The sequence below is a fragment of the Myodes glareolus genome, chromosome 17, assembly GCF_982192425.1.
Source record: "Myodes glareolus chromosome 17, mMyoGla1.1, whole genome shotgun sequence".
NCBI classification, from domain to species: domain Eukaryota; kingdom Metazoa; phylum Chordata; class Mammalia; order Rodentia; family Cricetidae; genus Myodes; species Myodes glareolus.
This window is the reverse complement of record NC_142042.1, coordinates 30,947,045-30,962,391: the sequence shown is the minus strand read 5'-3', so window position 1 is coordinate 30,962,391 and position 15,347 is coordinate 30,947,045. Positions and strand designations below refer to the sequence as shown.

Below are 15,347 nucleotides of genomic sequence, written 5' to 3'. Positions count from 1 at the left end.
ATCTACTTTCAAAAAAACTAACCATATGACAGCTTTATAAAAAGTGTTTCAACTTTGCTATTTTTTCCTCGGGGAGAGTTTCAAATTAGCAGAAATCATTATGCTGACAATATTTATGAAGAGAAGTTAAGTTTTATATTATAACATGTATACCAATCGGATGCATTCAATTTTATAAAGAAACAATTAAGTTCCCAGATATATATATTTTATTTTATGTGGAAATCATTACATCCCGGAGTATTTTCAAGAACGATACAGTAAATTTCTGGAACAGCTGCCAGACGACACCGAAGGTTAAAGTTAAGTGATGCCTCTGAAAGGCACGTGAAGTTTTGTAAACTAAGCTACCAGTTTCAGAAACTGGAGAAATAGCATCAAAATTTACCTAGCTCTGGGCTAAATTGTTACGTATTATACCTTTCGTCTTTTTATTTGAATAGCTGTTCTCTTACAGAATGATCCCTGTCTTGCCAATTAACAGTTTTAAATGTCCCGGGGAACTGAGTGTCGTTTGGTATTCTCCTCCGTTACCAGTTCTCAGGCAAACATATGGTCTCACTTAAGCGGTGACTCTGTGTTCTTTAGAGTGGAGTGATGAGCGTAAGGTGTTGAGTCATGTTCCCTGTTTATAAACTATGTCCTGAGCCAGAGATCAGTAGCAAAATGGGCCTGCGGCATTAGCATACATGCAACTGATCGCCTGCTGTAATTCCTAAGCTCTCTCATCACTATCTAATAAACAGTGTTTTCAACTTCTTATGAGAAATTAAAGGTCTTTATGTACCTTGAAAGTATAATCACTTTCTAAGTAATTAGTAATAGGTGAATTCCACTGAAATTTTTCAAAATAAATCAATATGCTCAATATTTAATAATTTAATTGATCTATTACTTTGCTTATTGGTCACATGATTGATTGACTTTTGTTCTCAAAGGATGATCTCATTTATCCCAGACTGGCCTCAAACTTGCAATGTAGCCAAAGATGACCTTGAACCTCTTATCGCCTACCTATAGCTCCTGAATTCTAAGATTGTAAGCATGTCCCATGCTAGGCAAGTAGTCTACAAATTCAGCTCCTCTCCTAGCCCAATATTTAGTCATTTTAACAACAGACTCTCAAAACTGTTTGAAGGGAATTTTAGTTGACATAAATCATGTAAACATATAGGAAAGCAAAACGGTGTGTTTAGAGTGAGAATTAGAAAATGAACGACATAAATTAGTGCCTGCCTAACGTGCTAATTAGTTAGCTATAAGTGAAGCAAGAAAGATTTGTTCCATATTATTACACCATGGGAGACACAAAGCTGCTCTGGGAATGGCTTCCTACAGGATCTCTTGAGCAGGTTCTGGAATGCTTTGCAAAGCAGTAATACACCAAGCCATCACCCAGCCCATGGCTGGGCAGTCCGTCCATAAAGAAAATGTCCAAGGAACTCTCACCAGCTTCTGTCTTAGACCTCCTCATAGAGTCAAATATATTCGCTATTTTAAAATCGTTATTTTTCTTAAGAGATTCATCAAGATCAAACTTTTCATACCTGTATCCTAAATCTATCTAGTATTTAGAGGCACCTAGAAAGGACCTTTTCTTTCTATGTCTCTTTCTTTCTTTCTTTCTTTCTTTCTTTCTTTCTTTCTTTCTTTCTTTCCTTCCTTCCTTCCTTCCTTCCTTCCTTCTTCCTTCCTTCCTTCCTTTCTTCCTTCCTTTCTTTCTTTCCTTTCTGTCTGTCTCTCTGTTTCTCTCTCCCTTTCTTCCTTCCTTCCTTCCTTCCTTCCTTCCTTCCTTCCTTTCTTTCTTCCTCGTGATGGGGTTTCCCTGTGTAGCCCTGGGTGTCTTGGAACTAGTTCTGTAGACAAGGCTGGCCTCGAACTCAGAGATCAGCCTCCCCCTGTCTCCCGAGTGCTGAGATTAAAGGAAAGCACCAGCACACCCTGACATTTCTTATTTTTTAACACCTAGCTTCTATTTTAAAACACTTATCATCCCAGAGTTTCATATTGTTTGCAACTCGTGGGTTTCAGAAATAACAATCTGGTGTTCTCCTCAATCTGCTCATGTTTATGATCACTTAGGAAACTATGAAAGCATAAAGTAGGTTGTCAGCTTTCAGGGAGTGACAAGCTTGGCATTTATTAACTGTGGATCTATAACCATGCATTGGTGTAGGTGCCGTTGGCCAATCAATGTGATTTTGGTTTCTCAAACTATATTTGATGAATGTGGATTGGGCCAGGTTTACCAGGGCTCTTGCATTCGGGTTGGCTCTCTTGTCCAGAAGGAGTTTGGTGACACGGTAGTGACCACAATGTGCAGCAACATGAAGGGCCGTCAGGTAATCCAGGGTGACATCATCTACAGGCGCCTTGTGCTGTAGCAGGTGCTTCACACATTCCACGTGGTCCCCCTGGGCAGCCATGTGAAGTGGAGACAGTCCGTTCTGCACATCAAAACAGAAAAACCAAATCCATGTTCTGTTTGCATTCCTTTCATGTTTGGGACCCTTACAAAGTCAGTCTTGATCTTCAACACAGTTGGAGGCAGGAGAAATAACTCTTCCTTAATATCCAAATGTAGAGTAGATTATGTTAGGTAAGAGTGCTTTTAAGTTTACAACCATAATAATCTTTAGCAAAAGACATTACATGCTTTCACAGTATGTGCCAATTCAGCTTGATTTTACAAATTATGAGAACAGTATTAGATATATATAGGAATGATGGCTCGTGCATAAATCATTTGCATTTTATACTATAAAAGCAGTCTAGATTAAATTACCTCTCTACCTGCATTTCCCTTCCTGTATAAACAGAGAAATACTTAGATAAAGTATTTCTTGCATAGGGCAAGAAAATAGGAAAAATTTCATCATATCTTAGGTTCAGGCTTTAGAAAAATTCCGAGATGCTTTTTTCCCCCCCAATAATAATACAAGACTTACATTAAAGTATGAATGAAGAGACAGGTAGGTGCTGGAAGAGCATGAAGCCACTGTAGATCATATATCAATGACCTCACGGCTCTCAACCTTGAGGACAGTCTAGATTCGCGATATTAATATAGACTCAAGCAGTCTTCACCTTTACTGGGAAGGTGATCAAAAGTAAAACTTAAAGGATAGGGTAAGCCATTCTTCACAATCAGTGTAAGTCAAAAACAACTTCCTATTTTGTGGAGTTCTATTTTGTGGCTGTCTCCTTCCGCCTTTACATGGGCTCCTGGAAACTTGCTTGACAAGCGCTTTTTAACCTGCTGAGCCATCTTGTCCCATCCCCAATTTCTCCCCCCGACTCCGTTTTTTTTTTAAGTAGGCAAATAAATGTCAAAAAGAAGAACTCACACATGTTTAGAAAAAAAATTAGAACATTGTCCATTCAAGAGACCGTTCTATTGTTAGTGCTTAATAACCACGCAGGAACCATCAAATATAGTTTGTTGATCAAATAACTATTTTGGTAATCATGTTATCAATTCAAAGAAGTAGAGATCATGTTTACAAAAAATTATATAAAAGTCCCACAGTCCAGTATTCTCAATAAGAAAGGTGACTTCGAGAATGAGACATAGCTACAACGAAACATATAAAAATCATCACTGTGGTTGTTTATGGGTGGAAGAGTTCAAGGGAACTGAAAATGATGTTATTTGTTCCTGAAATGAATGGCATTAGGAATCATTGTTTTGATATTTAGAAATACAATAAATGGACTTTGAAAAGAGGAGCAGGTAGGTAAGAAAGTACACACTGCAGGGAAAGAAAATGTCTAAGTACAGATAAGGCAAACTGGAGTAGTGCTCATCTGAATTTCTGACACCTATTGCTGCTGCTTGAAGGTTATGGATCCACTTGAAGATTATGTCTGAAATTAGACAACATTTCAGTCTTTGTCTAATGCAGGGTTCCTCAGTTATTTTCAACCCTTCTTTTCAACCTTCCCTTCTAACACATCTCCATTTCTTTGTTAGTTACCATCCTCAGAAACACTTTCCTCCCCGGACCACCAGTGCCTACACTGGGCTGAGAAACAGTTGATTTTCACTATCTTTCCTCTCCTCCATTTCAGGACTCTCCAAAATTACTCATAGTCCTGCAGCATCCTGCCTGCAGAAAGCTCTCCTCCGACCCTACTTCTGCTCCCTGAGGACTCTGTCTCTAGGTCCACAGACCCAGGTCCTTCTGGCATCTTCCTGCTGTCCCTCTCGGCCTTTCTTCCAAGCCCCTCCACTCCGTTGTGCCACTCATTGACCTGAGTAAACAGTCTTTAACGAGGACCCCACAACCACTACACTTGCTTCAGATCCAGAGGGGGCAACAGCAATGAACAAAACATCCACCCAAAAATCACAAGGCCAGATATCTACACCAGAAAACAAATCACATCATTACACCAGATGCCTGGATCCCAGCACAAAAACACAAGCATAGAAACCTTATAATAACAGTTCTCCCCACCCGAAATGTGATTTACCTGAAGCACAAGACAAGGACTTCAAAACAACCATTATGAATATAGTCAATGAACTTAAAGAGTATATAAATAAATGGCTTAATGAAGACTATGCAAGCACAAACAGTTGATTGAAATAATAAAAACATTTCAAGAAATAAAAGAAATAGAATCACTAGAGAAAATCCAAAGTAAAATAAAACTGAAAATCAAAACATTAGGATACCAAACAAAAACCTCAGAGGTAAGCCCCACCAGAGATTACAAGCCATGGAAAAGAAAACTCCAGATCTTTAAGACACGGTCGGAGAAATGGATAGCTCAGTCCAAGAAGATGTTAAATCTAAAAAGTCCAGGTACAAACCAGCCAGGATATCTGGGACACCATGAAAAGACCAAACCTATAAATAATAGGTATAGAGGAATAAGAAGAAACCCAGGTCAAAGAAGACTATAGAAAAAAAAATTTTCTCCAGTCTAAAGAAAGATATAGCGATCACGGTATGAGAAGCATATAGAACACCAAACAGACAGGACCAAAACAGAAACTGCCCAGGACACATAATAATCAAGGCACTAAATGTTCAGAACAAAGAAAGGACATTAAAAGCTTCATGGGAGAAAGACTAAGTCATGTATAAAGTCAGACTTGTTACAATGACACCTGACTTTTCAGCGGAGACTGTGAAAGCCATAAGGAGTCATTTTATACAACCTCTAAGAGACAACAGATGCCGGCCCAGACACTCTACCTGATGATCTGGAGAAAGAGTCCTATAAAACTATATAACAGAGGAAACACAAAGGCAAGCACTCCATGATGGGAGTGAAAGACCTCAACAGACAGGAACGAAGCGGCTGTGTCTTAAGGTAAGTGGATTAGGAGGCTGAATAAGGAGAGGGGTTCAAAGGGATAAGAGACTTTGTGATAGAGGTCTGGCATGGTTGGAAGGGCTAGGACAACAGCATTTGCCTTGGGAAATGTGTCCAGAACAGTTGGGTTGCAGAAAAAGAAAACAGAAACCAGCTAGGGGCCTCTTCCACCATCCAACTGGGACATGTGGTGGCAATGCGACTCTTCAACAGCTTCTGGTTTAATGATGCAAATAGAAGGAAAAGGCGAAGAACAGAGAGTGAGAAACGGAGTCCAGCATGATATGAAGGATTGGAGCAATTGAAAGAACGAGATGACCGTGAAGGAAGATACAAGCTTCAAAGAGAACTATATTTAGGGGTGGGCAAAATATCACCAAAGAATTCTAGAAATATCCACATGTGTGTCAGCAGAGCGCAGGAACTGTTTAAAGATAAACTTTAGGAAACGTCAGAGGAAGTGTGTACGGAGGGAGAGAGAACAAAGACAGAATGGGACCTCTAACCCAGGATTGCTAACAGCCAGAGAGCTGGGGGATAGAGAGGAAATCGTCACGGAGACTGCGATACAGAAGGAATCCAAGAAAATGTGATGTCCTAGAAGGCAAATGAGAAAAGCGTTTGGAGAGAGGAGGAATGGGAAGCTGTGCCAGGTGACAGAAATAGGATGGAACACAGATTCCACAGGCTCTGATTCATGAGCTCAGAGAGCTGGGAAAGTGGGAGGTTGTGGACATTGTTTGCTTCACATCGTGTCCAGCCTGCTTCAGTGTTTCTCAGGGTTGCATGAAGAAAAAAAAAAAAGATGTCTAAGCAATTTAAAGAACAGTATGTGGCTTAGTTAGCGAGCAGGGAGTGAGATGAATCACTATGGAAATTGCAGTGTAATGTGTCACTGGGCTAAGCTAAGGTTAGTGACCACAGTCTGAGGGACTACATCACTGTTGCCACACTCAGGTACAGGAATGTGACATGGGTTTAGTCACCAGAGGCCACAGGGAGTTGTTCGAGGGATTGCTAGAAAGGGAACTTCGTTGTTCAGAGGTAAGGGACCAGGGAGAGGAAAGAGACAGCGCAACTGCCTGGGGTTGGAGACTCAGAGTGATCTGAGACCTAGGAGGGTGGGTGGAGAATGTGAGGTTAGAGATGAGAATGACAGAGGCCTTAAAGTCAGGACACCGGGAATCCAGCATGGATTATAGTGAGGATTCATCTTGCTGAGACCTACAGCTTTCAAAGAATGAGGGAAAATTGCTTTGAAAAAGAAGCCTGGGTGACTCAAAACTGAGAGCTGTAGTGGGGAAAGAGGGAGAGCATGATGCTACACGTGTCCTAGTGGTTAGTCCTCCTCCAACCTGGTCAGCTCATCGGCTCCGAGTCCTTTAACCTCACAGAGCTCTGCTTCACAGTCTCCTGTCTCTGCTGCCCTGGAGAGTCTGCTTCTTCAAGATGCTTTTTGATGAGAATTCACCTTGCTAGTTCCTTGGTAACCAGAACAGCGCCTGGCACATTGCATCTTCCTCATACATGATATAGCTGGATGCAGGACTGAATGGGTATAACCATCTCTGTGCTGGACCCTTAAATTTAAATGACTCCTCCTCTGACAGGAAGCTCACCTTAAAACTCACACTCAGGTAATCCAAATTCTCGCTGGTTATGAATCCATTGTCAGAGCAAGGTAAAGAAGGTTATTTGAAAATTTTCCTGGAAGATCTCACAGGCTTCAGTGTTATAAGGTTTTAAAAATTTGGGTGCAACACAATTGGACTGTGGTTTTGTTTTCATTTAAATTGCAGCCTAGTCCTTCAACAAGCTCTCCGTAATATCTCTGCAGAACCTAGTCTAAACTGTTGCATATTTTAAAATATATTTTTGCAACATTCTCAGTACAGAATGATAATGAAAACAATGCAGGAAACTTACTTCCCTTTATGTCTTTCTTGTATGAAGTCAGTTTCTCTAGTGGCTGGCGGGGCATATCTTTTAGAGAATGACTGAGCTCTCTACAAATGGTAAATGTGTGTGCTGGTATGCTCCAAATGATACCAAGGAAATTGTCAATTAAAGTAGAAATTGAGTCAGGCGTGGAGGCACATGCCTGTAATTTCAGCACATGGGAGGCAAAGGCAGGCTGATTTCTGATTTGGAGGCCAACCTGGTCTATAGAGCAAGTTTCAGGACTATATAGAAAAACCCTGTCTCAAAACACCAGTGCATCATATACATATAAGAATTTATCTGAGGGAATGAGATGGGAGGGAGGAAGGATGGATATGGGAGCAGGCAAGTATATATCTCAACTAAGGGAGCCATTTTAGGGTTGGCAAGAGACTTGTTTCTGGAGGGGTTCTCAGGCCCAAGGAGAGGTCCCTAGATTCTTCCCTGGGCAGCAGAGGAGAGGGTGCCTGAACTGGCCTTGGCCCATAACCATACTGATGAATTTTTGCATATCACCATAGAACCTTCATCTGGCGATGGATGGGGATAAAGACAGAGACCCACATTGGAACACTGGACTTAACTCCCGAGATCCAAATGAGAAGCAGAAGGAGGGAAAACGAGCAAGATAGACAGGACCAGAGGGAACCTTCATCCGACGATGGATGGAGATAGAGATGGAGACCCACATTGGAGCACTGGACTGAGCCCCCCAAGATCCAAATGAGGAGCAGAAGGAGGGAGAACATGAACAAGGAAGTCAGGGCCACCGCAAGGGGTGCGTTCACCCACTGATACAAGGGAACTGATCTAATGAGAGCCCACCAAGGCCAGCTGGACTGGGACTGAACGAGCATGTGATCAAAACCGGATTCTCTGAATGTGGCTGACATGGGGGCTGACTGAGAAGCCATTTACAATGGCACTGGGTCTTGTTTCGTCTGCATGTACTGACTGTTTGGAATCCTAGTCTGTTTGGATGCTCACCTTCCTAGACCTGGAGGGAGGGGGGAGGAACTTGAACTTCCCACAGGGCAGGAAACCCTGACTGCTCTTTGGACTGGAGAGGGAGGAGGAGAGGGAGTGGGGGGAATGGAAGGGTATTGGGAGGAGGGGAAGAAGTGGAAATTTTTATAAACAAACAAATAAATTAATTAATTAATTAAAAAAAGAATTTATCTATCAAGACAATACCATTAACACTGAAAGAAGATAAAGCTTTGTATTTCTATGTTCTTTTTCTTTTGAGTAATATTAATTAGAACAATTACTTAATAGTAGAGTTGGTTGACTACATTGATTATCTCCATTATTTCCATTATCATTCTATACTGTGAATGGTGTGTGTGTGTTTGTGTGTGTGTGTGTGTGTGTGTGTGTGTGTGTGTGTAAGATACGTCATGTGAGGCCAGTATCCTGGTTTTCTCCATCTTGCCCTATTGCTAATCAGCGTTATTAAGTGGTAGAAACAGGGTAGAATCAGGAGAAAATGTAAGAGGTTCACATCAGAAGTTTTATTGTATTTAAGGATCTAAAAATTGTTGCGTATCCCATTAAATAATTCTGGGTGATTAAATGTCCATTTATGCGTCACAGTATTTTCTGATAGATATCAGAGAAATGCAAAACAATAAAATTTACAGATATTGATAATGCAAACCTCCAAACAACTCATTTACTGTGTGATTTTTATTCACATGGAAATGGATTTTCTTACCTGAACACTGTAATAAAGTGAGGCAAAAAGAAATGCTCGTTGTGTTATACCATAAAGAACAGAATGATTGCTTTAGCTCGCTTTGCAGTTCTTTATATATGACTAATCCTAAGGTATGCTGTTCCTATCACCATTATCAATCCCCACTATTGTCAACAACTCTACTATTCAGTAAATATTCTAATTAGTGTTACCCAAAAGAGAAATATTTAGTAAATTCTAAGCTTTATCTTCCAGTATTAATGGTATTACCTTGAAAGATAATTCCACATGTGTTATATAGTCATCTTAGCAAGTCATTAAAAATTTTAGCTTATGCAATGTAATAGCATTTATATTTAATATTCTTTTTATATGATATTGTTATTCAAGTTTTCATTTACAGTAAAATAATAGGTTTTTAAAAAACAGCAGGAAACTAGAGGTATTCACTTAGCACATCTTGATGTAAGCATTTGCTCATTTTAATAATTTTGCAAATTTGGTATTTATTTCTTATTTTTAGCACATTCAATAAGTTTTACTGATGGTTTAGTTTGAAGAAGGGAAACCACCCAAAGTGCCTTAAGTGTTCTCGGACGCCATCTTACTCACAATGACTCACCTTGGTCCTTGCCAGCAAGGGGGCACCCCGTTCCAGCAGCAGCTCCACCGCTTGGTCATGCCCACTTCGCGCAGCACAATGAAGTGGTGTCAACCCGTCCTGGCAAGAGAATGAAGATACTAAGCCTGAAGAAACCAAAACAAGATTATGCCTATTGCCACTGATAGGAAAGAGGCTGAAATTTGATCCTGATGACCTGATAAAAACGCAACAAAATGGCAGCAGTTTACCTAACAGAGAGAGGGGGGTGAAAGAGAGAAGACAGAAAAAGATTATGACGTAGACTTAGAAAGGGAAAACAGAGGCTCCCCGCAACTCTGCTCCAATACAGGTGGACTGTCTGTATTGGAACAGGTTGAATTCTGGTCAAATGTTTGTATATCCCAGGAGACAAAAAGGCACAGAACACATTGATGTATCATCCTGCTGCTGGAAACCCAAGCTGTGGTTGTACTGTTATGTCCTTTGATTTTGGTTTTCTTTGCATCAACAAGAGACTGTGTCCTTTGCTTTATAGAAGCTTCTCAGTTTCAGGAAGTCCCATTTATTATTTGTTGCTCTCAGTGTCTGTGCTACTTGAGATATATTTAGGAAGTGGTCTCCTGTGCCTATGCATTCAAGGCTACTTCCCACTTTATCTTCTATGAGGTTTCTGTGTGGTTGGTTTTATGTTGAGGTCTTAGGCATAAACCCAAAAGATGCTCAATCATACCACAAGGACATTTGCTCAACCATGTTCATAGCAGCATTATTCATGATAGACAGAACCTGGAAACAACCTAGATGCCCCTCAACTGAAGAATGGATAAGGAAAATATGTTACATTTACACAGTGGAGTACTACTCAGTGGTCAAAAGTAGGTTTTAAAAAAATGACATCTTGAAATTTGCAGGCAAATGAACAGAACTAAAAAAAAAAAGAACATACTGAGTGAAAAAAAAAACTATATGAGCAAGGTAACCCAGACTCAGAAAGACAAATATAATATTTTCTCATTCATAAGTGGCTTTTAGATATAAAGCCAAAAATAACCAGCCTATAGTCCACAATCCCAAAGAAACTAGACAACAAAGAAGACCCTAAAAGACAAATACATGGATCCACCTAGGAAGATCTAGGCAAGATCTCCTGAGTAAATTGGAAGCATGGGGGCAAGGGGAGAGGATGACAGGGGAGAGGGGAGAAAGGAAGGCTAGTGGGAGAAAACATACAGCTCAGTTAAAAACAATAAAGTATAAAAAAATTAAAAACACATTTGGACACAGCTTTGCAGGGAGGGTTGCCACATTATTTTCAAGATTTCCCAGCACGAGATGAAAGGGAGATTGAGCTGGGAAAAAATGGAAATGATAACGTTTTTCTTTCTTGATACCAGCACCCTGTAGTAGCAATACAAGTTGTGTAGTAAAGGACATAGCATGTTTTCTCAAGTGCAGGCTTGGTGGGCTTCATCGGTCTTCAGTTTGAGGAATGTCAGGCAGTAAGCAGAGGACACTGTGCCTTGGACTCCAGAGACACAAAACCTTTGCCTTGAATCAAAGATCAGAAGCCTTTGACCAAAGTCTATGAGGTGAGGATCCATGCTATGCACAAAGAGGAAGCATCTTCTTATTCTGTTTGTCTTAGAGCCTTAAGAGAAGGGCAAGGGGAGATATGCTGGCTGACATGCTTCAAGTAGAGGGAGATATATCATCTTGTATGAACTACCTGGAATATGCCCTTTGTAAATATGGCAAAAATACCCTTCAGGAAACAACAGGAACTCTGGAGGGAACTTCTAGCATTCCTACAAGAGCATCAAAGAACTAGTAAGGACTAAGTTCTCAGTCTCATGGGCGATGCACCTGCCCACACGAGAGCCCAACAACTAGTGATGCTAAATTCATTGTCCGCCATGCTCAGCTTGACAGGAAATTGAATGTTTACTACAAAGCACACCATCAAATTATTGGCAATTCTTGTCCGGGTTTTATATTCCAGGACCTCTAAGTTATAGTTTGCAGGCTAAATTTTTCTGCTCTCCACAGTTCCCTTCTTCATATGCCCTTTCTTCTTCACTCAAACCAGACAGACACGCTGGCTTCTCTGCTGTGAGTAATTTGGCAACGGCTACTCAGTTAACATAAGAGAGGCATCACCTCTCTAGCTGGCAGCTTAAAACTGCTTTGTTCAACCCTGGCTTCCCTTATCTTTTCCATTCTTTGTTCTCTGACTGCTATTTTCCAGTAATGGATGCTGAAATCAGATCGTTGTTATAAAAATGCTGCATGTCCTAGCTCACGTTACATAATGGTGAAAAATCCATTTCACCCTTTTAGCAATCTCATTTCTCAAGTGAAGGCCTTCATATTTCTCAGGAAAATAATGTTTCATAAGTTGCTGAGAAGAGGAAATATGGTGATATTTCTAGTGTATTTAGCAAGATGCCTAGAACATCACGCACATATGATCGCTGGTAGCTGTTACCCCTCTCTAATTACCTCTTCTTAAAAGTAGAAAGGGGGGGTTTCCTTTTTTTTTCCTGATGTGTTTTGTTCAAAATCCTTTAGCGTTTTTGTGTACTTCTATTGTTGACAATGAAATATGTGTTTTAATATTTTAAATATAGTCCTCCTATGGGGTAGCTCTACATTTAAATAATAAATAAGTTTTAAAACAGGAAAGAGTAATGTTCTTAATAAAAACCAAATTATTAGTCTCACTTTAACTATCTATAAAATTTATAGTTCAACATTAAAGTCAGGTGGGGTTAGACATTATCAAAGGACTGTGATTAAAACACCTCTGACTTGCACTCTAAGGCCGTCCAATGGTGAGGTTTCCAAGATGTCCAGTGCCTCAGTAGTTGCCAGAACAGAAGTGACAGTGGGGAGAAAAAGGCACACACTCATTTTTATGCCAACAAAAAAACCTCTATAAATTTTGCTTTCCTTCAGATAATGGAACCCTCAAACATGTGAAAAGGAACAAGCAGATGAGGGAGAATTCTAGACAGAATACGTGATATTCTGATAATTTGTGAATATCTTGATTGCTAGAACTGAAAGTAAAGATAATTAAGACTTTGAAATTATGTGGATAGAAACCTGTTTATAATAATAGTCAAACAATTAAGCATTTTCTATTTCAAATATGCTTTAAGAAATCCGAAAGCAAACTTGACTCCATTATCTTCCCTTAACTTAGTAATCAAGTACTGTTTTCCAGAATAGGCGTCTCACCCCATGTCACAATTCTTGAGTTCAGGCTTCACCTCGGCTTTGGTAGGAGGCATATGATCCTTTTAGCTATGGCCAGGGTATGAGACTCTAACAATGCTGTAAAAACTGTGCTACTTAGGCGTGAGGAATGCTTAGCTCCTGAGCGGAAGGCTTACCAGAGCAACACTGTGCACCATGCTACATGTGCTGAATGAAGCTAGCCCATAAGGAGCTCACTCTCTCATCCCATGCCACTTCTGCCTACAGCAACACCATGTTACCATTTCTCAGCAGATAATGGAGAGAATATTTAAACCATGGAAATCAGCAAGGGGAAAGCCTACAAACTAAGCCATTTCAATTTATCTTGTTTTTAAAGAACCTGTTATTAAATATTCACCAGTATACAATATCCCTTGGGTACCAGTGGTCAATCCTTCCTCCCCACCACTGTGTGTGTGTGTGTGTGTGTGTGTGTGTGTGTGTGTGTGTGTGTGTTTAACTCTCTCCCAGACCTGCTCTCTCTTCTGCCCTCTCCACAATACTAAGCATCAAGTGTGGCCTCAGATATACTGGGCAAGTGCTCTTTTACTGAGCAATGCCACCAGCCCATGACTTGATCTGGGAATAGGGAGAGATGGTCTGGCTTGTTCAGTGTTGGGTCTCCTGAATTCATGGCACGAGCAGGAACTCAGAAAACTGAGGAGAGGATAAAAGAATAGAATGTCCACACTCTATACAGAACTAGAAAATCTGCTCTTTGCATCTTAATGCCTGATTCAAATTCAATTCACTTTCTCTATCCAAAAGCTGCAGAGGACAAAATGTGATCCCAAATTCACTTCCTAGTGCTTCCAAATTGACAACTTTCCTAAGAATAATTAAAGGCAAGACAATCATAAGAGTCCATTCTTTTTATTTCTGAGCACTTTGATTTTTAAAAACAGTGCAATTGGTGTTGGACTTTCTATATGTAATGCATGTGACCTACGAAGACAAGAACATCTTTGAAGAACCCAAGAAGTACTATAATGGCAAATGGAAGCAAACTCAATTGTCTGCTTCAGAACAGCATTAACAAAAGGAGTGAATATCCTTAATACACTGACTAGGATTTTTAAAAATTATTGCACTAAGGTTGAAAAACAAGGGGTGAACTGGGGGAAGAACAAGGACAGCAAGGCAGGAAGCAGCAGGCAAAGCCTGAGCATATCCAGATTCTCAGAGTGCCCCCTTTCCTATCCTCAGCACAGCAAAGGTTGGAACCAGGCAAAACTCCTATGCAAACTCTGGACAGACAGACAACTCCCAAACTCCCATGTGGCACGATGCTGCTATCCTGGAACAAAGGTAATAAGAGAAATCAGGTGGGGTTCCTTTGTTTTGTTTTTTAGCACCATTTTCTGAGTCTTTGATCTTTGTTCTCAGAAACTGAGCAAGAAAAACTACTACACGGAGGGGCTAGTTGTCTGTTGCTGTAGGCATTTATGAACAAACATTCATTTTATTTTATCAGCTGAAATCTTTAAATGTTGCACGAGACTGATATCAAACCCAAGAGCAATCTCCTAGCAACACGCTGCTTGTGTTTGCTGACTAGTGTTAGAAGGTACCGCGTGAGGGGCAGCAGGGCTTAAAAGGATGGTAGGAAATTCAAAGTGCAAAGATACTCACCCTTGTTTTGGCATCGATCTGACCACCTCGATCCAGTAGGAGCTTGACCATGTTGGTATTGCCCCTTTTGGAAGCCACGTGCAAGGGAGTAATTCCATTCTATACCGTGGAAAGAGCAAACAGAATAGGGTGGATATGGCAGGGTTGAGAGCATGGCATCCAGTAAAGAGTACCAAGGGGTTGTGACTTGTGTGTGGTGATTTGACCCATGATATCTATGGTTCAATAGGTTTGGTCATAAGGAACAAAGAAGCCCTAAACCATGGGAAGCAAATTGTTAGAAAATGAAAAGTGTAATGAAAATGCATATTTGCCAAGAATTACCACAGACACATTGAATTTAAAACAGAAGACAGATGGGGGATGCCCATGTGGCAGAAGCAAAGCCTCCAATTCTAATAGAAAGCCTGGTAAATGTCTGTCTACAATACTCATATACTGTAGAGTTTGAGATCTCAAAGTTTCATATGTTTAAAAATGGAGAAAATACGTGTATTAATATCCTGTTGTAATTATTCTTTAAGATCCCCTCAGAATAATTCACAGAGAAAAACAGCAGGAAAATAATACAAGGTACTTTCAGAATAGAAGATTTTTTTCCCAAACAGGATTTCACTACATAGTTCAGGATAGCCTAGAACTTGCTATATAACCTAGGCTACTGTTAGAATAAAACTCCTCCTGTCTGAGCTTCCATATTCCTAAGATGACAGATCTATGCCACCACACATACAAAAGACATCTAAGGACTGCAATAGTACACACAAAACTGAGGAAAATGGGAGGAGGTGAAAAATTTTTAATAATAGTAATAATAATAATAATAAAAGTTTTAAAAAACATGCTATATGTGAAATTTATACTATCATATAAATGAATTTT

At 40.1% G+C, this 15,347-nt stretch overlaps 1 protein-coding gene across 6 annotated transcripts in view; it reads right to left on the bottom strand.

The window, feature by feature from the left end:
• Ank2 (ankyrin 2) overlaps positions 1–15,347 on the bottom strand; it is a 562,994-nt gene that overhangs the window by 110,290 nt on the left and 437,357 nt on the right. For all 6 annotated transcript variants that reach the window (XM_087897600.1, XM_087897602.1, XM_087897603.1 and 3 more), the window contains 3 exons: positions 14,466–14,564; positions 9,591–9,689; positions 2,250–2,447 (listed from right to left, as the gene is read on the bottom strand). In XM_087897600.1, the coding sequence (XP_087753726.1) occupies positions 2,250–2,447; positions 9,591–9,689; positions 14,466–14,564 (396 nt within the window). The remainder of the gene's footprint in view (positions 1–2,249; positions 2,448–9,590; positions 9,690–14,465; positions 14,565–15,347) is intronic.